This window comes from Equus asinus, chromosome 5 (assembly GCF_041296235.1).
Source record: "Equus asinus isolate D_3611 breed Donkey chromosome 5, EquAss-T2T_v2, whole genome shotgun sequence".
In the NCBI taxonomy this organism is placed as follows: domain Eukaryota; kingdom Metazoa; phylum Chordata; class Mammalia; order Perissodactyla; family Equidae; genus Equus; species Equus asinus.
Window position 1 is genome coordinate 67,937,704 of NC_091794.1, and position 21,539 is coordinate 67,959,242.

General features: G+C 42.6%; 1 protein-coding gene across 2 annotated transcripts in view; it reads right to left on the reverse strand.

Moving 5' to 3' along the window:
* C8A (complement C8 alpha chain) overlaps window positions 1-10,350 on the reverse strand; it is a 66,227-nt gene extending 55,877 nt beyond the window's left edge. Inside the window, exon 1 of one of the 2 annotated variants that reach the window (XM_014844681.3) lies at window positions 10,146-10,350. In XM_014844681.3, the coding sequence (XP_014700167.2) occupies window positions 10,146-10,222 (77 nt within the window). In that variant the 5' untranslated portion in view covers window positions 10,223-10,350. The remainder of the gene's footprint in view (window positions 1-10,145) is intronic. The other variant, XM_044770890.2, reaches the window with a different exon arrangement.
* Window positions 10,351-21,539: the final 11,189 nt, after the last annotated feature.

The following is a 21,539-nucleotide window of genomic DNA, read 5'->3' on the forward strand; positions in this document are numbered from 1 at the left end:
AAATAATGATTCACTGCATGTGCATATGGTATAAATATTAACACATTTCACTATACAATAATAAAAAGTTAAATTTATTAATATCACCAGTAATCTCATCAAACTCATGATAGTGGATATGTTTTCCAAAATTTTAATTTTTGCTTGAAAGTTCAGGTTTTGTCACTTGTAACAAACATTGCTATTTGTTTTCCTTGAAGTGATAGGCTCTCTGTTCATTTTTGAGACAATGTCTGCCAAATATCTAAGACTGAATAAGTGCAGTTTGTCTGGTAGTTGTTCTGTCAAGTAAAAACATTATTTCATGAAAGCAAAGTGGCTGCTTCGACTTACAACTCAAACAATTGCTTTTTTTCAATACCATCATTATACTTGAGTACAGCACAAGTTCTTTATGCATTCTTCCTATTTTGTCACATAGAGTATTTAAATAACATGTATGCTAAGATTGAGACTTAATGAGATTAACAATTTCTATTATTTCAAGAAGGACTTTCTTAAGTAAAACTTCATTTCTCTCCTGTGAGTTTGGTGCACTGCCTTGATTTGTGTCAAGGTCGCAATAGTTTTATCCACCATTATTTTTGTATCATCAATGCAAATATAAACACAGTGAAAAGGGCAAATAATGTCTTCGTATTATTGTGAAATTGTTGTGAACTCACAGGCTCCCCTACCTGAAAAGATCCTGGGGCCTCCCTGAGGTCTGCAGACCACATTTTGAGAACCTCTGATCTATAAGTTGATCCCAGGATACGACAGCGGCCCCTCTGCCCTGACCTGTGCTCAGCTCACAGTCTTCCTCTCTACTCCAATTCTTCTCGCTGCTCTGGGAGACCTCACCATCCCCACAGATGAGCATCTAACACTCTCCCTCTCACTTACTCCTTTTCCTCACCTCCGATGACCTTTTTCTTCACTCTGCCATCTTCCAGGGTCACATCCTGGACCCTCTCACTCTCTGAAACACCTCTTCCTCCAAATCACTGATTCCCGAGTCGCCCGTGCAGAGGTATTTGGGTCTCTGCAGCCTCCTCTCCTTCTACACTATGTGCCTGAGGATTCCCACTGTGCTTTTGTGGGATCTCATGGGGGCCTCCGTTGACACCTGAACTTCCTCTTGAGCAATAAGACCCCCTCCTGTTTCTATTTCCATTTATAATTAGTTTTGATTCCATGATCCGTCATTTAAAAATCTTAACTATATCCTAAATTCCTGGACCACAATCTTCCCTTGATCACACATACATGTAAAACCCAATCCTGAATGAACTCACCTATTTATCTCTTCACCTGGTTAATTCCTAGGTATCTTTCAGCCTCGTCATAAGCATCAGTTCCCTAGGGAGACATTTCTCAACTCCCAGCCTGGTTAGATATCTTCCTTTGTATGATTTGGTCAATCTCTGCACATCTTCTTCTCAACACCAAATTATCACACTTATAATTTTTGTAGAACTTCTGCCTTCCTCACCACACTGTAACCTCTCTGAAGGTAAGTACTTTACTGTCTGTATGTTTGCTACTGAAGTTCCAGCACCTATCACGGTGCCAGATCCAAGGAAGGTGCTAAGTAAATATTTAGAAAAGGCAAAAAAAAAAAGGAAGGGAAGAGGGAGGAAAAAAGAGAGACAGAGAGGGAAAGAGGGAGAGAGGGAAGGAGGAAGCTAGGAAGGAAGGAAGGAAAGCAGGGAAGGGAAAAAATAAAATCAATCTATGGGAACTAAAGTGGCATTGTTCAGAGATTTATTTGAACCTAATTCCCAGTCAGAATCTAATTAAATAATCCTGGTATCTAGACATTCAAATGGCTCAAGCCTTGGTCCATATATCATTTTTCTGATAGATAATCCCAATAATAAAGGTTTGAAGCATAGGAACATGGAGAAAGACAAGAGTTCTAACCATTAAAAGGTGGGAGAGAAGGTAGAGGGCAAAGGTTTGGAAGCAGAAAATGACTCCAGCATTAGTTCTGCAGCTCACTGTGGAATTGTCAAGATAATGTCATTGTAAGCCCACAGAGACTGCATTATGATGTCAAAACGGAAGGAAACAGTATTAATGGATGGAAGCAAAAGCTTAGGCAGAGCGTGCTTTGTTGCTGTAGTTTTAAAAGCTTTGTGACATGATGTCTAGACAGAGGCACACACAGTAATGCTATCACTGAAACAGGAGGACAGAAGGTACCCAAGAACCGCTCATTAAGTCATTACAGGGCTCCAACCTGCCAGCCAATAGCAATATGACCAGCATTTTCTCTTATCCTCCCAGTGAATTTTTTAATGTAGTTTATTTTTTGCTGATTATAAAAGTAATACATTCTCATTAAAGAGAACATAGGAAAGATTATAAAAGAAAAAAATTGCCCCAATCCTACCACCATTAATACTTTGTTATATTTCCTTTCACTCTTTATTTTCATAATACGGTTGAGGTCATGCTGAGCATTACATTTTATATCCTGATTTTTCCACTTAATATTATAGCAGAAATGTAAAATATTTATAATGATTGCATATTGTTCCACTTCCCTGACATTAAACAATTAGAGTATTGAGCACCCATTTTTTCTCTATTCTAAGTTACTTACCAAAGATGTATCCTGTAGAATTGGAGGGCTGGGTTGAGGATATAAATGAGTTTAAAGCTTATGACACATACGGTCAAATGGCTTTCCAAAAGAACTGTGTCAATTTTTCAATTACTTAAGGAACCATTAATAAATCTGTGGCCTAGAAAATCTTGACAAATAGTTTTAAAGCATCTCCCAGCTACTGAAAATCTACTCAAGTGGTAAGACATTTAAGATGAGCCCTGGGACCCAGGAGTCTTTGATCCTAGTCTTTAGTGTGCATCTACCTTGCTGTGCTACTATGGGCAAGTTTCTTTACCTATCTGACGTTTCGTCTGTAGAACCACCATGAGTCAATCTAGTGCTATTTCAGGGTTTCTCAAAGTGTGCTCTGTGGAGGGCTAGTTTCTGAGATATACACCTGAGGTGGGGGAGGAAAAGAGGAAAAGTTACACGGTCAAATACATTTGCATGCATTGCATACACCATACTACTCTTGGAGATTTAAAATGCCCAACAACATATTAAAGGTTCTGAGAAGTTCTGCATTTTAATTTACTTAACCCAGCATTTACCCAATTTTTTGAATACAGATCATTTCTTTTTTCATGTAATATCTGTAAGACTATGTAACACAGTTGAAGAAACATTGATGTAACAGAAAGGCATTTAGAGTCCACCACATATGCATTTAAATCCAGTTTCTGCTACTTACTGAACTTCAATCTTTTATAGCTAAAAAGCAAGGACAATAATAACTGTGAGGCTGTTTTGAATATGGAGTGAGATCGTTTACGTAAAGCTCCAAACACAAACCTGACATACGTGCTAGTTTCTTGTCTCTGACCTTCTCAACCTCATACATGCTCATCAAACCTCCATCTTTCATCAGAAATGTATTGAATGCCCACTCTGTACAGGGCTATGGGCTAGTGAGATGCTTCCCAGCTGCCTTTTTAAATGGGGTGGCGTATTGGGCAAAAGGCCTAAACTCTGGAGTTGAACACATAACTTATGAGTCAACTGCTTGACCTCAGAATGTGGCCACCTCAGCAATTTAGATTACAAAATAGTTAATTAGCTACCAAGCCTAGGCTAGAAGTCAAAAGGCCTAACTGATGATAGCCAGGGGTCACCCTAATAAGTTGGCTCAGCTCACATTCAAGGCTGATTGTCACTGTTTATATCATCTTGAGCCAGTCCCCATCCAGTTACATGAGAATTACATCATGAAACTGAGGTATTTTAAATTGACTTTGAAAGTGCTGAGTCTCCAGTGACCTCCACGTTGCTAAATCCAGTGAAAAGTTTTCTGGCTTGGTTTTCCTTGCCCTTTGTTAACCGTTAGTTCCTTCTTGAAATCTTTCTCCTCTTGGACTTCTTTAGCATCACACTTCCTTGCTCTCTTCCTCCCTCTGTGGCCGGTTCTCTCTGACTTCTCTCAGAACTGGAATTCCTCAAGGCGAAGTCTTGGCTTTCTTCTTTTCTCTTTCTGCTTTTCTCATTCTTCAGAAGGTGAGATCCACTCCCTGGGCTGCACATACCATCTATGCTAATGCCTCCTCCATTTAAATCATCAACCTAGACCACACCTTGAAATCCTGTTTTGTTTATTCAACTGCCCCATCTTATATCTCCACTAGGTGTCTCTCGGGCATGGCATGTCATGGTTCCAAATCGAAATTCGTAATCTTCTCCTTTTAACCAGCTCCTCTCTTGATTTCACCCACATCAGTAAGTGGACCCACCATAGCATGCAGTTGCTCAAGCCAGATACCCAGCAGTGGGCTTTAATTCCTTCCTTCCCCTCACCCGCATATCCAGTCCTTTGGCAATTTCTGTCAATTTTACTTTCAAGATTTCTCTCAAATATCTTCCCTTCTTTCTCTCTCTCCCACCCATGTCCTAATTTAAGGCACCATTATTTTTTACCCAGATAATTGCCATGGCCTACTATGGGCCAAGACCTACCATTTCACCTTCCTCCAGTCCCTTCTCTGCACAGCCACTATGATGATTTTTTCAAATTAGAATCAGATAATATCCCCCATTTATAAGACCCTTTAGTGTTGTTTATTTCTTTATTTTTTAGGACATATAGACTAAAATCCAAATTCCTGATCATGGTGCCCGAGGTCCTCTGTGAACTGGCCTCTGCCACCTTTCTGACGTCCTCTCAAGGCACAGTCCCCTGCCCTCATGCTGCTCCCGTCCTTCAGTTCCAGGACCGTGGGGAGCCATTCCCACCGGGAGGTCTCGGCACATGCTGATCTCTCATCTCCCCTGTTCTGCACGTGGTCTCCCCTTACCATCCTTCCTGCCCAGCTTAAATTCCATCTCCACAAAGAAATCCCCAACCAGCATATCCTTAGGGTGCTCTGATATCTTCTTTCAAAGGGCCCTATTTGTTTCCTTCATGGTATTTACGACAGTTCTCACTGAAATGTTTCATTTCCAAGTTTATTGACTCACTCCTCACTACACTGTAAATTCCCTGACAGTAGGGACGTTATTTGTTTAGTTCACCGTCTAGCACCTAACATACCTGGAAGGTGTAGTGAAGGAATGAGCAAACGAACGAACGAAAAAATGAAGGAGTGAACAAAAAAAGAGAATCTACTGTGCACCACATACACGTAGAATTCCATGCAGAACTTCTGGTACTGAGCATGTGCCAGGCTTTTGTGCAATGTATGCATAACGCTAATTCCTCCACACAGCACAGTCACACCTTGTCCATCTGGCTGAACCCTCCCAGTTCAGTGAGGTCTCATTTCACACAGACAGCCTTCTTGATCTGACCGCCCTGTGTGAACATAATGCCATATACACCGAGCTTCTCACACTTTGTTTCCACCACCACATGGCAAGTTCTGCAAGGCAAGGATCATGCCTATGCTGTTCACCATTGTGCTCTAGTGCTAAGCTCAGCACCTTGCAGATAGTAGGAACTCAATAAAAATTTTTGGTATGAATATAGTATCTCATTTAACCTTATATTATCTCATTTAAATTTCACAAGAACCCTGTGGGGTAGGAATTATTATACCCATTTTATAGATAAGTAACTCAGATTCATGGGAAGCTGAAATAAGTTGCTTAAGGTTATAGAGATAGTAAATGGCAAAGCAAGGACTTAGACCAAGGCTGTTTGACTCCAACTCTATGCATTGTTCTAGCATCCCAAGATGAAGCACTTCTGACAAAAGGGAAATAGAGTAATAAAAATAATATTCTAAAAGCTTACCATGTGCCAGCTTCTGGGCTAAGTACTTTATATGAACTTTCTATGTCAGTTCCTGACAAGCACTCTATGAAATATGTATTATCTCTGTTTTACAGATGAGAAAATTGAGCCTTAGAGAGTTAGAGGAACTTGCTCAAGTTCTGTAGCCAAAAAGTGGCGAAGCCAGGACTTCACTCCAGTTTCAAGTATAGCTAAAGATTAGTCATCCTGAGCAAAAGTATCCACATTCACAAGACTCCCTTTTGAGTCATGTTCACTATGCCATTTGTTCATATTAATTAAAAACTCATACAGCCTGAATACATATTGATCCCCAGTCATCTGGACAACCACTGAAAATATTCGCATGGCCCTGGCCCAGGATGCTTTGGTGAACACCCTCTGATGTCTATGAAAGCAAGAAAATAAAAAGGAGCATCGTGATTTAGGTTTATTTAGGGCCCACTGCCCATATGGCCTATTTAAAACAAACAAACCAACCAACAAACCCTTGCGGTTGTCCTCCATGTTTGAGGTCTTCACTCATGTTTCTTCATCAGTGTAAATGCTGGGTTGAAACCTTATGAAAACTTTGGGTATTTTAACTCCAAATTAAACATTTGTCTTACTTATCAAAATGGTTGCTTAGTTTTGATAAGATTCTTATTTCTGGTGTGTGAGGTTAGCGGTAATGGTGGTGATAACAGTGATCTGAGAATTAGAAGGCTTGACTATGCCACCAGGGAGCTGGGTCACTTAGAACATATCAGATTGCTTTGTTTCCTGTCTGGCCCTCAATTGGGGGGATAATAATTACAATCTTGGAGGGATGTAATGAAGATTAAAATGGCCAATATTCATAAAATGCCTGACAGAGTGGTCTGCTTGTTATTTAATATTCTCCTTCTCTCTGTAGGGCTCAGTTTCTTTATCCGTAATATGAGTGGGTTAAACTAGGTGTTGTCTAAGTCCTTCCCAATTCTCAAGATCTATGGAATTAGCACACAATGACTTTAAAAAAGTTATTGTAAGTATGTTAAAGTGTTTAAGGAGAATTGTGAACATGATGAGAAGTCCAAGATGCTAAAAAGTACCAAATGAAACTTCTGAAGCTTAAAATTTTAATAATCAAAATGAAAAGTTCATTGAATGGGCTTAAACACAGATTAAACACTGCAGAAGAAAACATTAGTAAACCTGAAGATATACTGATAGAAACTATCCCAAATGAAACAAAGAGAGAACCAAGACAGCCAACAACAATAAAAAAAGCCAGAGCCTCAGTGGGCTATGGGAATGTATGAAGCAGTCTAATATCTTCAGTAGGATTAGCAGGAGAGGCAAGAGACAGTTTGGGGTGGAAAACATATTTGAATTAATAACGGCCAAAAAATTTCCAGATTTGGTGAGAACTATAAACCCACAGAACCATACCAAGGCACATCATGATCAAACTGCTGGAAACCAATGATAAGAGAAAATCTTAAAGGCAGTCAAATTTTAAAAACTATGACACGCAAAGAGGAACAAAGTAGATTTCTCCTCAGAGACAATGCAAGACAAAGATAACGGAATGACAGCCTTAAAGTGATGTGAGGGGAAAAAAAACTATTCACTGAGAATTTTATATTCAGCAAAGAAATTCTTTGAAATAAAGGCAAAATAAAAACTTTTTCAGACCAACAAAAATGGAGAATTCATCATCAAAATTTATTCTGCACTACAACAAGAAATGTCAAAGAAGTTATTCAGGCAGAACAAAAATGCTATCAGAAGTGGTATGATATTATTTAAAGGTAGACTGTGATAAGTAAATGATATACATTGCAAATTTTAGAGTAACAACCAAAAATAATAAGGTAGAATACTAATAAATCATTTGAAATTAGAAAAATATTAAACTTAAAAGATGACAAAAAGAGAGAAAAATGGAAACAAAGGACAGATGGGACAAGTAGAAAACAAGGAGAAAGTTAGTAGACTCAAATCCAAGCATATCAGTAATTACATTTTATATAAATGGCATAAATACTACGATTAAAAGACATTAGACCAGATAATAAAGCAAGACTCATCTGTGTGCTATCTACATGACAAATACTTTAAAATATGAAGAGTCAGATTAGTTAAAATAAAATATTGGAAAAACACTCACCACGCAAACACTGATGATGAGAAAGCAAGAACAGCTGTATTAATAACAGACTGCAGGACAAGGATGCTTGCCAGAGATAACAAAAGCTTTTTATAACGATAAAGGAGTACATCATCAAGAAGACATAATAGAACTTCAAAATACGTGAAGCAAAAACTGACAGAACTGAAAGGAGAAATAGACAAATCCACAAATATAGTTGGAGATTGCAACATCCCTCCCTCAGTAATTGATAGAACAGGGGGATGAAAACTCAAGGAACATTAACCACCAACTTGACTTAATGACTTGGAACTACACCCAACAACAGAAGACTTTTGAGTAAACATGGACCATTCATTAAGATAAGTTATATTCTTCACCATAAAACAACTCTCAATAAATAAAAACGATTGAAAAATTGTTAAACTTTTTAAAGAAACACATATGCTAAATGTATTATTTGTATAAAATATGTAATAAAGATCCATTGATTTCTGAGGCTGAAGTTTATAACTTCCTTTTTATCACCATTGTTTTAAAATGTTTTTCTCAAACAACCCCCTTTTTCTATTAAGACTTTAGAATAAGCAAATGGTAAAGATGAACTTGTAAAAATAAACATATACCATTAAAAATGTAAATGTATATCATCTGTTTACAATGTTAGAGTTTTATTTGGGAAAAAAGAATGCCATGTTAAATTTTTTAAAAGTTTCAAATCACTGATAAATCTAGAAAATCCATGCCAATTGGCACATTATTATAAATTTGTTCTGTCTAATTTTTGTCAACCATCAGACAGAATGGAAATACCAAAAAATGACAACAACAATCCCACAACACCACTGGCAACCGATTTCACCGAATGCTTAGTAAGTACCAGGCACTGTTCTTAGTACTTTTCATGCATTTAATTCTTCCTCTTACTTTCCTCCTGTTTTACAGCTCAGAAAACTTAAATAACTTGCCTGACATCACACAAACAGTAAATGCCAGTGCCAGAATCTGAACCCAGTGACATTACACCATGTAGTTTTCCAGTTTCAAAGTCAGGGTCAGGCACGCTGACACAGAGACCTCGTGATTTCCTACTTCAGCACTTTGTAAAATATTTAATTCGTTCTCTTTTGCCTTGACTTCAAATTTGCCTCTTCACTGGTCTGTCGTACTTGATAAGTTCATCAAACATCAAGACTCTTTGTTCATTTTCAAAAAGGATTACAATGATAAGCTTTTATAATTAAGAGTCTCTCAGCAGATATTTCCTTTACCATAGTTCTCTTGCCTTTATTTCCTAATTATTAGAGGTGAATTTTCTGATTTTTCACAATTGTGTTTGCTTTAAATACAAGTTGCAAATTAACTGCTTATAAAAATGCCTTTCCCTCTTCTGAACTGTTACTTCAGGGAAATCTGTCTTGCTCTAGCATTTAAAAGCAATAATGATTCAAAATTGAATTAGCCAACAAGAATTTGAATAAAATAACTCTGCTTAAAATCTTTAATGTTTGAGAGACAGAGACTACTTTAAAACCATCCCACAGGCGAAGTAAGGGGCTGTTGAAGCACACAAAATACTTGATGTTAAGATATAAAAAATATGAAGACAGTTTGGGATATTCAAGGAAATGGAATGGGTGAAATGCAATGTATATATAAAAATATCACATCCACGCGTCACCCTATAGCAAAAGGTAAACTCGTTTCTGGAATGAAATGATCCAACATCTCTACAGCCTCTTCCCTTTCCCAAGATGATTTTGTGTACATTACCTAATTTTATCTTCCTCCAAAATACTGTGAGACAGGTGTTCTTATGTTTCACAAATGGATAAGTAGAGGTTAGCTGTCCAACATACTCAAGAGAACTACTATTTATTAAGCTGAGTATATTTTATATCCTGGATCTTATTTCATGTTCATTAACTCTTATAGAAGAGGCATTATTATTCTCATTTTACAGCTGGGGAAACTGAAGCTCAAAGAAATTAAGTGATTTACTCCAGATTTCCCAACTCCTTCGTATTAGAACTGGGATTTGCACTCAGGCCTATCTGACTCCAAGTGCACGCCCTTTTCACAGTCGGCTACTCCTTCACTAGATTATTAATAGCATGAAAAGAGGTCACATTCCATCCTAAAATAGCTGGTCACAAACATGAAAGTGTCTTGGTTCCCCAACAGGTGATCCCTACGTGTGACCGACTCACCAGATCACATCCTCCTGTATGGGTACCCCAGGCTGACAAGTCGTCAAAGCCAAGATCAGAACAGCAACAGCAAACATCTCATCCAGAAGCCACCACGCTGTATGACCTAGAAGGAATAAAAGTGTCTAGTCAGGGAGTTGGAGTCAAAGATGTCTACAGGCCAGGATCTGTAAGATCTATCTAATGTTTGAAACTAACAGAACTCACATGATTCTCATTCAGATGTGGTTAATCAGTCACTAGGGTATTGATTAGCCAAACACCCTAAAATTTCAGACACCAAAGGCCACTGTCTTTCTGACTTTTTGAAAAATAATATGTATACGGTTGAGGAAAGGCTATTTAACTAATACCAGCTTAGCAAAGGGATCTTATTTTCAGATGGAGGCAAAAGCCAAACCTCAGTTCCAGAATTCATGGTCTTTTTGAGTGGCTCTTGGAACTTCTAAAGTTAGATCAATCTGTTTTTCAAGACTGAAACAAGGCTACTACTAGTATTTCAGCTCAGCTGTAAATAGCCAGAAAAAAGTAGGGAAGACTAGCAGTTACATGAAGGTTCTACAATGTATTGCCAAACATCTGGAACCTGAGAAACGTAGGTAATTGAATGGACTTTCCACTTTTCATGTAGACTTTGGATATCATTAAGACCCAGCATATCTGTGTCTTGAGGGGACCAGACATCTTAAATGGACATCTCCAGAAGCATTCTTAGAATTATAATAACAGTCACACATCTGGACTGATGATGCCATCCCTACACACAATCTCTTACTCTTCCAGACATATTCATAAATTAATTAGAGACAGACAGAAAGATAGACAATAATTGAACACGTCTCATGTGGCAGGCATTTCAGACACCTTATTTTACTTAATCCTCACAAGTCTATGAGATGGAAATGACTAATTTCATTTTTCAGTTGAAGAAATGAACGTCCAGAGAAGTTAACTAACTTGCCCAAGGGTGTGCAGATGTCTTGATATCTTTGGGAATATTTAGATTCTCTCTTTAGCAGGATTGGCCAGTAGTATCGTTATTAATCTCAAATAAAGTTATAAAAAATTTAATGAATAGCTTCTAAGCTAAGAAATGTATATCTGATTTCAATGTGGAGAGTTTAATAAGGAACTCTGTTATTATTGCCTCCATTTCCTCAGAGATTTAGGTAAAATTTCACAGACGTGCACCCCAATTCTGGGTCCTGGCAAACCCATCAAGCCCCTGATTTCTAGGTCTCTCTTCCTTCTTCCTCTCTTTGTTTTGACTCCTGGGTCCTCTTGGCCTCAGTTCTACCCTCCTCCTGACCCATTTAGAAAACTCTGCTCGCTCTCTTTTTTCTGCAAGCAATCCAGTCACGAATGGCATTTCATAATGCTTTCACTGAAGATGTGGATGTCATATCTGGACCCCTTGCGGCAGCTCAGAGTGGCACATCTGGAACCCGCTTTTTTCCACCAACTCCCTAGCCATCCCCCTCCTTACCTGTCCCACCCACAGTCCAAGATCCTGACACAGTCCGCAGAGCCCCCTGGGGAGCGCAGCTCGGGTTTCTCTCCATTTCTACAGCTTTTCTCAAGGGGAGCAGATCTCTTCCTACAACAGGGCTTTCAACTGGGGGTGATTTTGCCCTCAGGGGACGTTTGGCAATGACTAGACACATTTGCAGGTCACAACTTGGGAGGTTGTGCTACTGGCATCTAGAGGGTAAGGACCAGGGACACAGCTAAACATCCTACAATGCATAGGACAGTCCCCACAACAAAGAATTATCTGGCCCAAATTGTCAACAGTGCCACGTTTGGGAAGTGCTGCCCCACAGAAAGGCTGGTCTGCCTTCCCCTGAGCCCTGACACTCCGGTGACTTACCTGTCTTCTTCTTTTTACATATAGGCAATATCACCTTCCTTCCTGGACCAGCTCCTTCTGGCATGTCCCTGATGGCTTTTCTCCTCACCCAAGACCTCAGTGGCAATCAGGACTCCTCCTTAACCCCTCCTCACCTCTCTCCCCCTCTACCCCCCAACGCGGTCACTTAAATTCTATCGTATGTCCTCTGTCAGAGTTCCTCATTCTCACTGCCCTTGATCCAAGTCAGGGCCTCGGCTCTCTCTGAAATTAGCGTAATGGATTCCTGGTGGGCCTGTTTCTCTTCACTACAAACCTCCCTGCACATTACTGCTGGATTCCCTTTGAGAAAACTGCCTCTGACGACACTGCCCTCCTGCTCAGAAACCTTCAGTGGCGCCACCATCATCTCTCAGATTAGAAGTCCCAATTCCTCCAGCGATGGGTCCCAGCCCATCTGTGCAACCCCATCAACACAGCCCTCCAATTACCCCCACACTGGAGTCAGGTTCCCCTTACCTTCCTTATAAACACATTACCAGCACTTTGCATTCTTGCCACATATTATGTTTATCTGGGAGAGTGGAGCGTATCTGGAGAACAAAAGTTCCTTTAGGGTAAGTTCTGTGTCTGATTCTTCTTTATAATCACCCATATCACTTAATACTGTGTCTTTAATAAGAAATACTGGTTGATTGAGTGAATTAGCAGATGAATCAACTAAAATAGTTTACTATTTCATAATACATTCAAGTATATTTTCTCATCTAATCCTCAAAATAATCTTGGGAGATAAATATCATTGTCCAGAAGAGAATCCTGAGGGTCAGAGAGACAGTGATTAAGGTGGGAAACAGAAGCAAGATGCACAGAGCACCAGGCCCTGCCCCTGCTGCTTTACACAGCACGCTGTTTCATCTTTGCAGTGATCGTGCAAGGCTGGTAATACTAGTGCTGTTTTAAAGGTGAGGATATTGAGTTGCAGAGCGGTTAAGTAATTTGCCTGCAATCGCACAGCTGGTGAGTCTCAGAGTCATGGATTTATAATCTGTCCGACTTCATAACTTGAGATCTTTTTGGGTCTGGCCACGTGGCTACTCAGCAGCATATCAGGACGAAGGCCAGCACCTTCTGGCTCTAAGTCCAGTTCTCTGTCCATCATGCCTTAACTCAAAGAATAACTATCATCTGCAGGGGACAAAGAAAGCAAAATAAAGTGAATGGAGAGAGAATCACAGGCTAGAATCAAAAGGGAGAAGCTAAGTCAAATGGGATCATTCCATGCTTCCATGACTGTGTGTGTATGTGTGAGTGTGTGTGTGTGAGAGTATGTTGGGATGGGGTGGAGCACTCATCTACTTTCAGCCAAAATGTGCTAAGATGAATGGAAAATGCCAAAAACTTGTTAGGCTTGCACATGTGGATTTCACCTTATTGTAACAGTCTGTTGTCCAAGACAGATAGTTATAAAATACCATGCAGAATAGACAGCGAGATGCAACTCATTTTGAAAACGTATTGCTTGTCTTGGGGAAACACTTTCCACTACCTAAATCAGCCTGAGAGTTACGGCCTCAGAGTGAACATGTCCTGTGTTGGCCCAGACTGCCACCGCAGGACGACGTCCAGGTCTGTGCTCCCTGAACAGCTTTAGAAGCTCGGGGCCACATTCCGCCTGTGCTAGGTCTGCAGCCCTCCCAAACCAGATGGAAGATCAAAATGCTGCAACCCCAGCACAGATGGAGGCAATTCGCTACAGCGGAAAGAACATAGCTGAAGGTCAGAAAGCACCACTAACCCGTTACTGGCTCCCAGCCTCAGTTTCTTTGTCTGTAAAATGGACAAAATAATACCTATCAGGAGAGGATTAAGAACTGAAGACTAAGTGAGGAAATCTATCCTCATCTGGGAATTTTGAACCCTATTGCTGGGTTATTTAAACAATCCTTCCCCTCCTCTTTGCTCCTCCTTCCCACCATCTATCTGTCTCCATTCGGAAGCGCGGGAGCTTTCATTTAAGTACCAATGAAGGGGACAGTAGAAGAAGGGAGGGGCCTGGCAAAGGGAATAATGGAGTAGGATGGAATGTGGGAGGGCCATGTCCCGGGCGGGGGGCTGGTTTTGAGGCTCTCTCGAGGGAGGATGCTACTAGCAGAAGCTGACGGAAGGATTTCAGCTGTAGGGCCCACATGACACAGTGCTGGAAGGGTTCACTGCTCCATCTCTGCCCGGGTCCCAGTACCATTATGGCATCTCAGGGGTGAAAACTTCAGAAGGAAGTCAAGGTCGGACTTCAGCTTGGATGTGGCCAGTTGCTCTGTGGCCAGAAGCAAACGAAGCTTCTCCAAGCAGCTTGCTGGTTGCAGTCCACGTGCATGGCAGAACGGCTTTGTGAGTTGGTTTGAGGTGTATCTGTGTGCGTGTGTGTGTGTGCGTGTGTGTGTGTGTGTGTGTTGGGGCCAGGTGATGGTCTTCTGCTCCCTCACTGGAGAAACCTGCAAAATATTCAACATGAGGCCCAGCACCAAGTCCACAGACAGTAATGAACGTCCCCTGCCCACTGTCTTGCCTTCTTCACCCTCCTCTCCCAACCTTTGTAAGACCGCACACCTATCGTAGCTGTTTTTCCTCCTGATTGTTTCACCAGCCCTGGGCTGTGGCCAACCGACATTAGTGGTGGGTTTTTGGCTAGAAATGAACTGGGGCTGGTTTCAGTAATTGGTCTCAATTAGAAGCTTTAGAACGGAAGGGCTAATGCACGCCTACTGCTCCCCACTTTGTGCTGAAGATCTTCATTTGCATTTAGGGGGTGGGACGAGAGGGAGTCAGTGTCTGGCTCATTAGCGTAGAAATTAAAGACTTCCCTCAAAGAAGGCGCTGAACACTGTAAGCAGCTCTGGTCTAATCTGGCTGGCCCTTTGGGAATTTCCTCTTGGCATTTGGCTGCAATAAAGGCTAGAGTCCATTTTACACCTGAGCAAGTTCTCCAGGCTTCGTCAATTGATCACTCGTCTCCTTCTCTGTGACGCCATTGCTCACAGCATGGTGCAGGAGACCCCGCTCTGTGTTCCCACAGTATCTTGGCCATAGCTCCTTCTCTGAAAGACCCCCGACTTGGTGGTTTGTGATTTGTCACACTTGTGACTTCTGTGAACTCTTGGAAGGCAGGGCTGTGCTGGCGCATGGTCTCTGTGCACTGGACGTGTGAGAGCCAGTGAGTGCAACCAGCTCTCCACAGCCTGGCCAACTTTGTGTGCCCGATGAGCAGGCAATAAGGGACCGCAGCGGGCGCACAGATATTAAAAACAGTACTAAAACCTACTAGAAGTTGGTCAGCTTTGTATCATCACCATGTGCAGAAATTTCTAAACAGTGTCAGTGATAAAACCCCCTCACAGCATTCTATCCTCCGTTCTCTGCCAGCATCACACCAAGAGAACTGGTTACTTTCTACTCCCCCACTACGCTGGGAGCTTCTCCAGGGCAGGGGCCATGTTTTGAATCACTCCTGTACCCCCAGTGCCGGCACATGGCAGATGCTCCATACTTGCATTCCGTGCAGCACATGAGGAAGACCACAGCTTTCCAGCCCAACATCCCAGACTGAAACATTAACCAGCTGTGCAGCTTTGGACTAGTTATTTCACAACTATGCCTGAACTGCCCCTCCAGCATAACGGGCTTGATGGTAATTTTATATATATACGTATACATTGCACACACATACACATCCACCCATAGTGCCTAAGAAATGTCTGTTGAATTGACCCAAATTAACAGGCATTTCCAGGCAACATCCAGATGGATGCTGTTTTTCTTTGTAATCCTCTCGCTTCCTGCCCTCTCTGTCATGGCCCTCTGCTCCAGAAACGTCCCCTGCGACCACTCAGGTGGGGGCTTGCTCTCAGCCGGTGCTCAGGGAGTGAGGAGGTACTCTAAGAGTCAATAATGGAATGAGGGTCTCTGAGAAACTGATAGAGTAGACCCACGCGTGTGCCATTTTTCTGCGTGTGCTAGGCATCTTTATGTTATCAGGCCACAGGTGCTTACTGCTTACATGAAGCTTCTTAAAGATACTGTAGCCTTTAAGCTTCACACCAACAGTGACCCAGTGGGTTGATCAGTGAGAACATAAGTTCAGCAGGGCTGACCAAGCCCATTTTGCTCTCCATCATAGCACAAAGTGGCTGCACATAGTAACCAATCAGTCATTATTACATTCATTCCATCAAGGGTTGGGGTTAGGGTCTGTGCTGGGCACTGAACACCCAGATGTGAAAGAACACAGCCCCGCCATCACAGCGCCGTGCCCCGGACTGAGTGCGCCTTGGGGATCTGCAGGGGGTGACGCTGGGAGCATCTGTGAACGGCTGCTTCTCTGTACTTTGGGCTTTGAAGGAGGCAGTCGGGGGAGGGGTAGAAGTTTCTCTACCCAGAAGAAGAAAGGGCACTCCAGATAGAGGAAGCAGCTTGAGCAATCCTTGAAGATGCAAAGGGCCATGGCCAGTTTGGGGACCAACAGCTCTCTGGTGAGACAGGCAGAAGCACAGGTAAGGGCCACATCAGATTTTTTCTTTTTTTTTTTGCCAAGACTAAAATTTAAGTTCCATCCTTCAGGACTTGAAGGGGCTCCAGAACAAACTGAAGCAGCAGAGCCCAGGATCAGACTTGTCCTTTGCTCTCTGGGGGACACGTGGAGGCTGGACTGGAGAAGGCTAAGCTGGAGGCAGAGAAACCAGCTGAGAGACTGACTCTCAGGCCTGGGATTTGGGGCATCTGACACACAAGGGGAAGTGCTGGGGCAGGAGGGAGTGGTGGGCAGAAGTCAGGCCTCTGGATTTGTGCTTGGACCTCTAGGGGATCCCGTTGCATGACCCTGGGACAGTCGCTTGACGTCTCTGGACCTCAGTGTCCACGCCCCAGGGCTGACTCGTTCCCCACTGCCTCCTCCAGTCTGAAATCCTCTGCCTCTATAATCCTGATCTCAGGCGGCCCCCTTAGAACTACAGGACTAGGAAACAAATGCATATTTTCAAACCTACAAGTCTCTCTTAATACTTTTATTCAGGCCTTGTCTTCCCATGAGACACTCCAGGCTGTCAGTCTGTAATTAGACTTTCTCCCGCTCATAAAGCCAGGCTGTGTGGAGCGAGAGACAGAGCGGATTAGCCCTCAGTAAACAAATTCGGTCAGTCCCCTTCTCGCCGGTCTCCGTTCCAGCTGAGTGGGTTTCAGCAGCTCCTGGGTGAATGTTAATGCCTCCTACGAACACGGCTGCAAGAAAATAATCATGTGTGCTTCCCTTTCTCGAGAGTGCTATGGGTTTCACTTCTCGAGCATCTCTCTGACGCAGCTTGGGGCAGGGGAGGGGGAGGGGAAGGGGTGGTGTGGGGGGGTGGGGCAGGGAGGCAGTGCAAAGAAACTAGAAAAAGCCTAAAGCAGGAGATAGGGCACCTGGGTTTCAAGACAAGCTCAGCCACTAATTTTCTTTGTAACCTTGCAAAAGTCACTTCAGCTCTCTGAGCCTCAGGTATCTCAACTGTAAAATGAGGCTGAGAGCATCCGCCCGGCAGGCCTGCTGGAAAGAGTAACTGAGATAATGCTCCTGAGAGCCTTTGGTAAGGCTCTGCGCCAGGGGCCGGCATCAAGGATCTCAGGCCCAGCTTTCCTGCGCAAAGGCTCGGGAGTCAGGGCAGGTGCAGGGCATGCAGGATAGCGAGGTTCAAAATCCTCTTCACATCTGAATCCTAGAAAACAGGAGAAGGACAGACCTGATGCCCCAAGAACTGCCCTCTGATTGAAAGTGCCCTGAAATTGGATGTAGGTGTTTAATCTATGGGGGGGGTAGAAAAACAGTACGGACACTCATTGAGCACAGGTGTTCTTGGAATGCTCTGTAACTTTAGATGAGAATCCTTATACCCAGCGTGAAGATGAGCAAACCGAGACTGGGAGAGGAAGGTGGGAGGGAGAGAGGAGCTGAGGCCACGTTGGTCTGACTTTAAAGTCTGCCTATGCTCCCTGTCTTTGGAATTACGAGCAGATTAAAATCAGATTGAGATGAGGGACAGATGTGTAGTAGGTTATGAAGAAAACAAATGGTGTGTCTGGGGGAGCACTACTAAACCGTTTCACAGGTCATCGAGGAGGGTGAGTCCATGTCATAAACTGTAAGCACTGTGAAGGTGGGGTTGTACTCAGCACAACGTGCCCAGCACCCAGGCCACCGCCTGGGACAGAGCAGGCACTCTGTAAGCGTTTGTCGAATGAATAAATGAACCCTGTGAAGCTCATAGTCATTCCGTTAGCTTTTCTGGCTGATCACAAATAGTAGGAAAGGAAAAGAAAGTCCTTGACTTGAATTGTCCAAGGAATTTGCACACATTTGTTGTCCACTTGTTTCCGTTTCTATTGCTGTGTAACAAAGCACCCCAAAGCTCAGTGACTGCAAACAACCTTGATTTATTCTTTCTCAGGATTCTGTCGCTCACAGGGCTGCCTTCAGCTGAGAGCTCAGCGGGGCTGGAACGTGCGCGACGGCGTCTTCTCCTCCAGGCTCTCCGTTCACAGGCCTCTCATCACGCAGTGGTCTAGCCTAGGATTCTTTCCGGTCTGGCAGCTGACTTCCAAGAGAGAATGCTTCTGCCTATGTCATGCTTGCTGATGTCCCACGGGCAAAGCAAGTCGCATGGCCAAGCCCAGGATCAGCGTGGAAGAGGACCACATGAGGTGTGAATATCAGGAAGGAGGGTTCACTGAGGCCACGTCAATCTATGAGCAGCACATAATAATGAATTTAGGCATGTAAAGCAGTTATGAATGTGCCTGGCACTTAGTTTGTACTACTGAAACATTAGTAATAGCTAATTATTATTAATAGCTTATTACAGCATATTACTATAATAATTACTATTTTCTCACTGCAACTGCCTTTATTTTATTGAAAGTGAAATAAGAACCCCCAAGCTAGATAAGGTCTAGTGTATCCTACAGCCTCTGAGCTCTGTATTACTAAAAACTAACCCTCCATATCACTGAAACTACCCTATTGTTTGAGTAGCTGAGTCTGTAACAAAACATGAAGTGGAATCGCGGAATCTTCCTTTCTCTTCTTCCCCTGTTCATTTCTTTTTCATGTGTTTTTGCTAAACCTAGGCATGTTTTTGGCTTGTTCCTAAAACTGATGTTGGAATTTAAAGGAGAATTACTCATTTCTATAGGAATCCATTCACTCAACAAGCATGTTCTAAGCCCATAATGGTGAGCACTTTCCCTTTCCCAGGGATTCATTTGAAGATTGCCATGGGGCCAAGTCCCGGCAGATGCGATGAAAGACTGCTGGGTAACTTCTGACAAAGACTGTACACCTTGATGAAAAGAAACAGGTATGCAAGGAGAATCTTTGTTTCCCTTCCTAACTTTGGACATAGTTGTATGAGAGTGTGATACTTGGTGATGCCTTTTATGCCTCTGTTATCACAGGAGAAGAATATGCTCCAGGTAGGCCTCTAGTCCCAGAGGAAAAGAGACACATGGACAGAACAACTCAGCCAGGCTGCAGACCTTCGGCTTGAAATGGAGTTGCTTAGTCAGATCCAGACTCAGTCTAGTTGCCACAGCTTAAAGCAGAGCTTCTTAGCTGACTTCAGATCTGTGAGAAAAAATGAGATTTAAACCACTGAGTTTGGGGATAGTTGTTATGCAGCATGATGTGACAACAGCTAACCAATACAGTGTGTTCCCCAGTCTGCTGTCAATGGAGCTGCAGAATCTCTCGGCTCTCAGCCTAGAACCACTCTGATTTGGAAGAGAACATGGTAAGAAAATTCTTGAGAGAGGTGCTCTTGGTGTTTGGGAACTTATGAAATCATAGAGACTGGGGCCTGCTTCTCTCCTGGTTTCTGAAGGCAGGGCACTTGCTGGAATAGCCCACACAAGGTCAAGGAGGGACAAAGGAGGAGAGTGGCTGCGACAAGGAAGTTAAAACACTGGATTGAGTCTATCCTCATTGCTGAAAGTGACCAAAAAGCTACAGAGTTACCAGTAAGATATGAGAAAGTGGATTTAAACAGAGCTTAACTGAAGGCAGTGACTAAAAAATAAGTGAAACCATATCTGGTTTATATCCCTTTTCCAATTATTCAATAAATCTTTTCCACTTAGCATTTCTCTCTGCCTAAAAAATATGGTGTCACCTTCAAAGTGGAAATTCCATTGTGCACTCACTCACCTGGAACATCAGTACAATTGTGGGCACTGGTCTCAATATGATTTCCCTCCTGTTTATCTTTACATTTTATTTCTTTGCTTTGTGTCAATCTATTACTTAGATAACTGGCTTTTGCAGGAGAAATCTTTCAAATGGTATTTGAATGTATACATAATTTAAACTTTGTCTCCAAGCTTATAGAAACTTTCGAGGAATGTTAGGAATTGAGTCAAGGGTGCTCAACAGTGTTATTGCTGAAATTACAATTATTGATGGCAGCAGGAGCAGCTACCTTTCCCTTGGCTCTTCCAACATGCCCAACTCTAGAGGCGTGCTGCGTGCAATTTCTCCCATCCTCATCCCAGTTGATTAGATGGGTATTATTTCCCAAGTTCTTCCAATAATGGTAAAGCAGCATCTGTTTGGCACTGCCTCTGCATCAGGCGTTGAAGTGAGCTCTTGACATGCATGGCCTCTGTGCCTTCTCACAACAACCCTCTCAGCTGGAATCATGATTTCCTCGTTTGTCAGAAGAGAAAGCTGAGGATCCAGGGTATGAAGGGGCTTTCCCACATCACACCCTCAAGAAGGGACAATGCCTGGATTTGAACCCTGGTCTGCCTGCTTCTAAACGCATATTCATTTGGCTTCATCATTGTCTCCCAGAAACAGAAACCATGTTGCCATCCCTGCTTCTCTGAACTTTTGGCCCCAATCTAGATTGGTCTGCTCATCTGCTCCAGAAATCTGTCCTAGCACCAAATGTCTGGATTACTGGATTTGAGTGTGATCCCATGGAGACGAAATCTGGCGATGTCGGGGCAAAGGTAAGCACACAGGAAAGGAAAAGACGAATGGCCTTCAGCTGACGTCCAGCCAGCAGCTCCCTTTCCCAGCCTCTGCCTCAGAGACCAACCTGTCAACAGCCCCAGGACAAAGGGGACCGACCCTGCTGATGCTGGGGCTTTGACTAGGGAGCAACCCACGGACATTAACAAAAGAAACAAACACACGCTATTCTTTCACAAAACTTTAGAGTTTACAAATCTCTTTTGTATATTTTGAGCCTTGCATTCACTCTGTCAAATAAATGTCATTACGCCCAATTGATTTGCATATCTCACGATTTTAAATTCAACTCTCTTTTATTGAAGACCTAGTATACGCCAGGAACTTTTCTGGGCAGGTTGCAGTACAACACCTCATTTAAATCTCACAGAATCTCTGTGAAGTGGAGAGTATTACTGCCATTTTGAAGAAAAGGGAATTAAGGTTCTAAGCAATGGAGTGACATTCACCACAGCCCGTAAAGTCAGCAGTGGAGTCTAGATTTGAA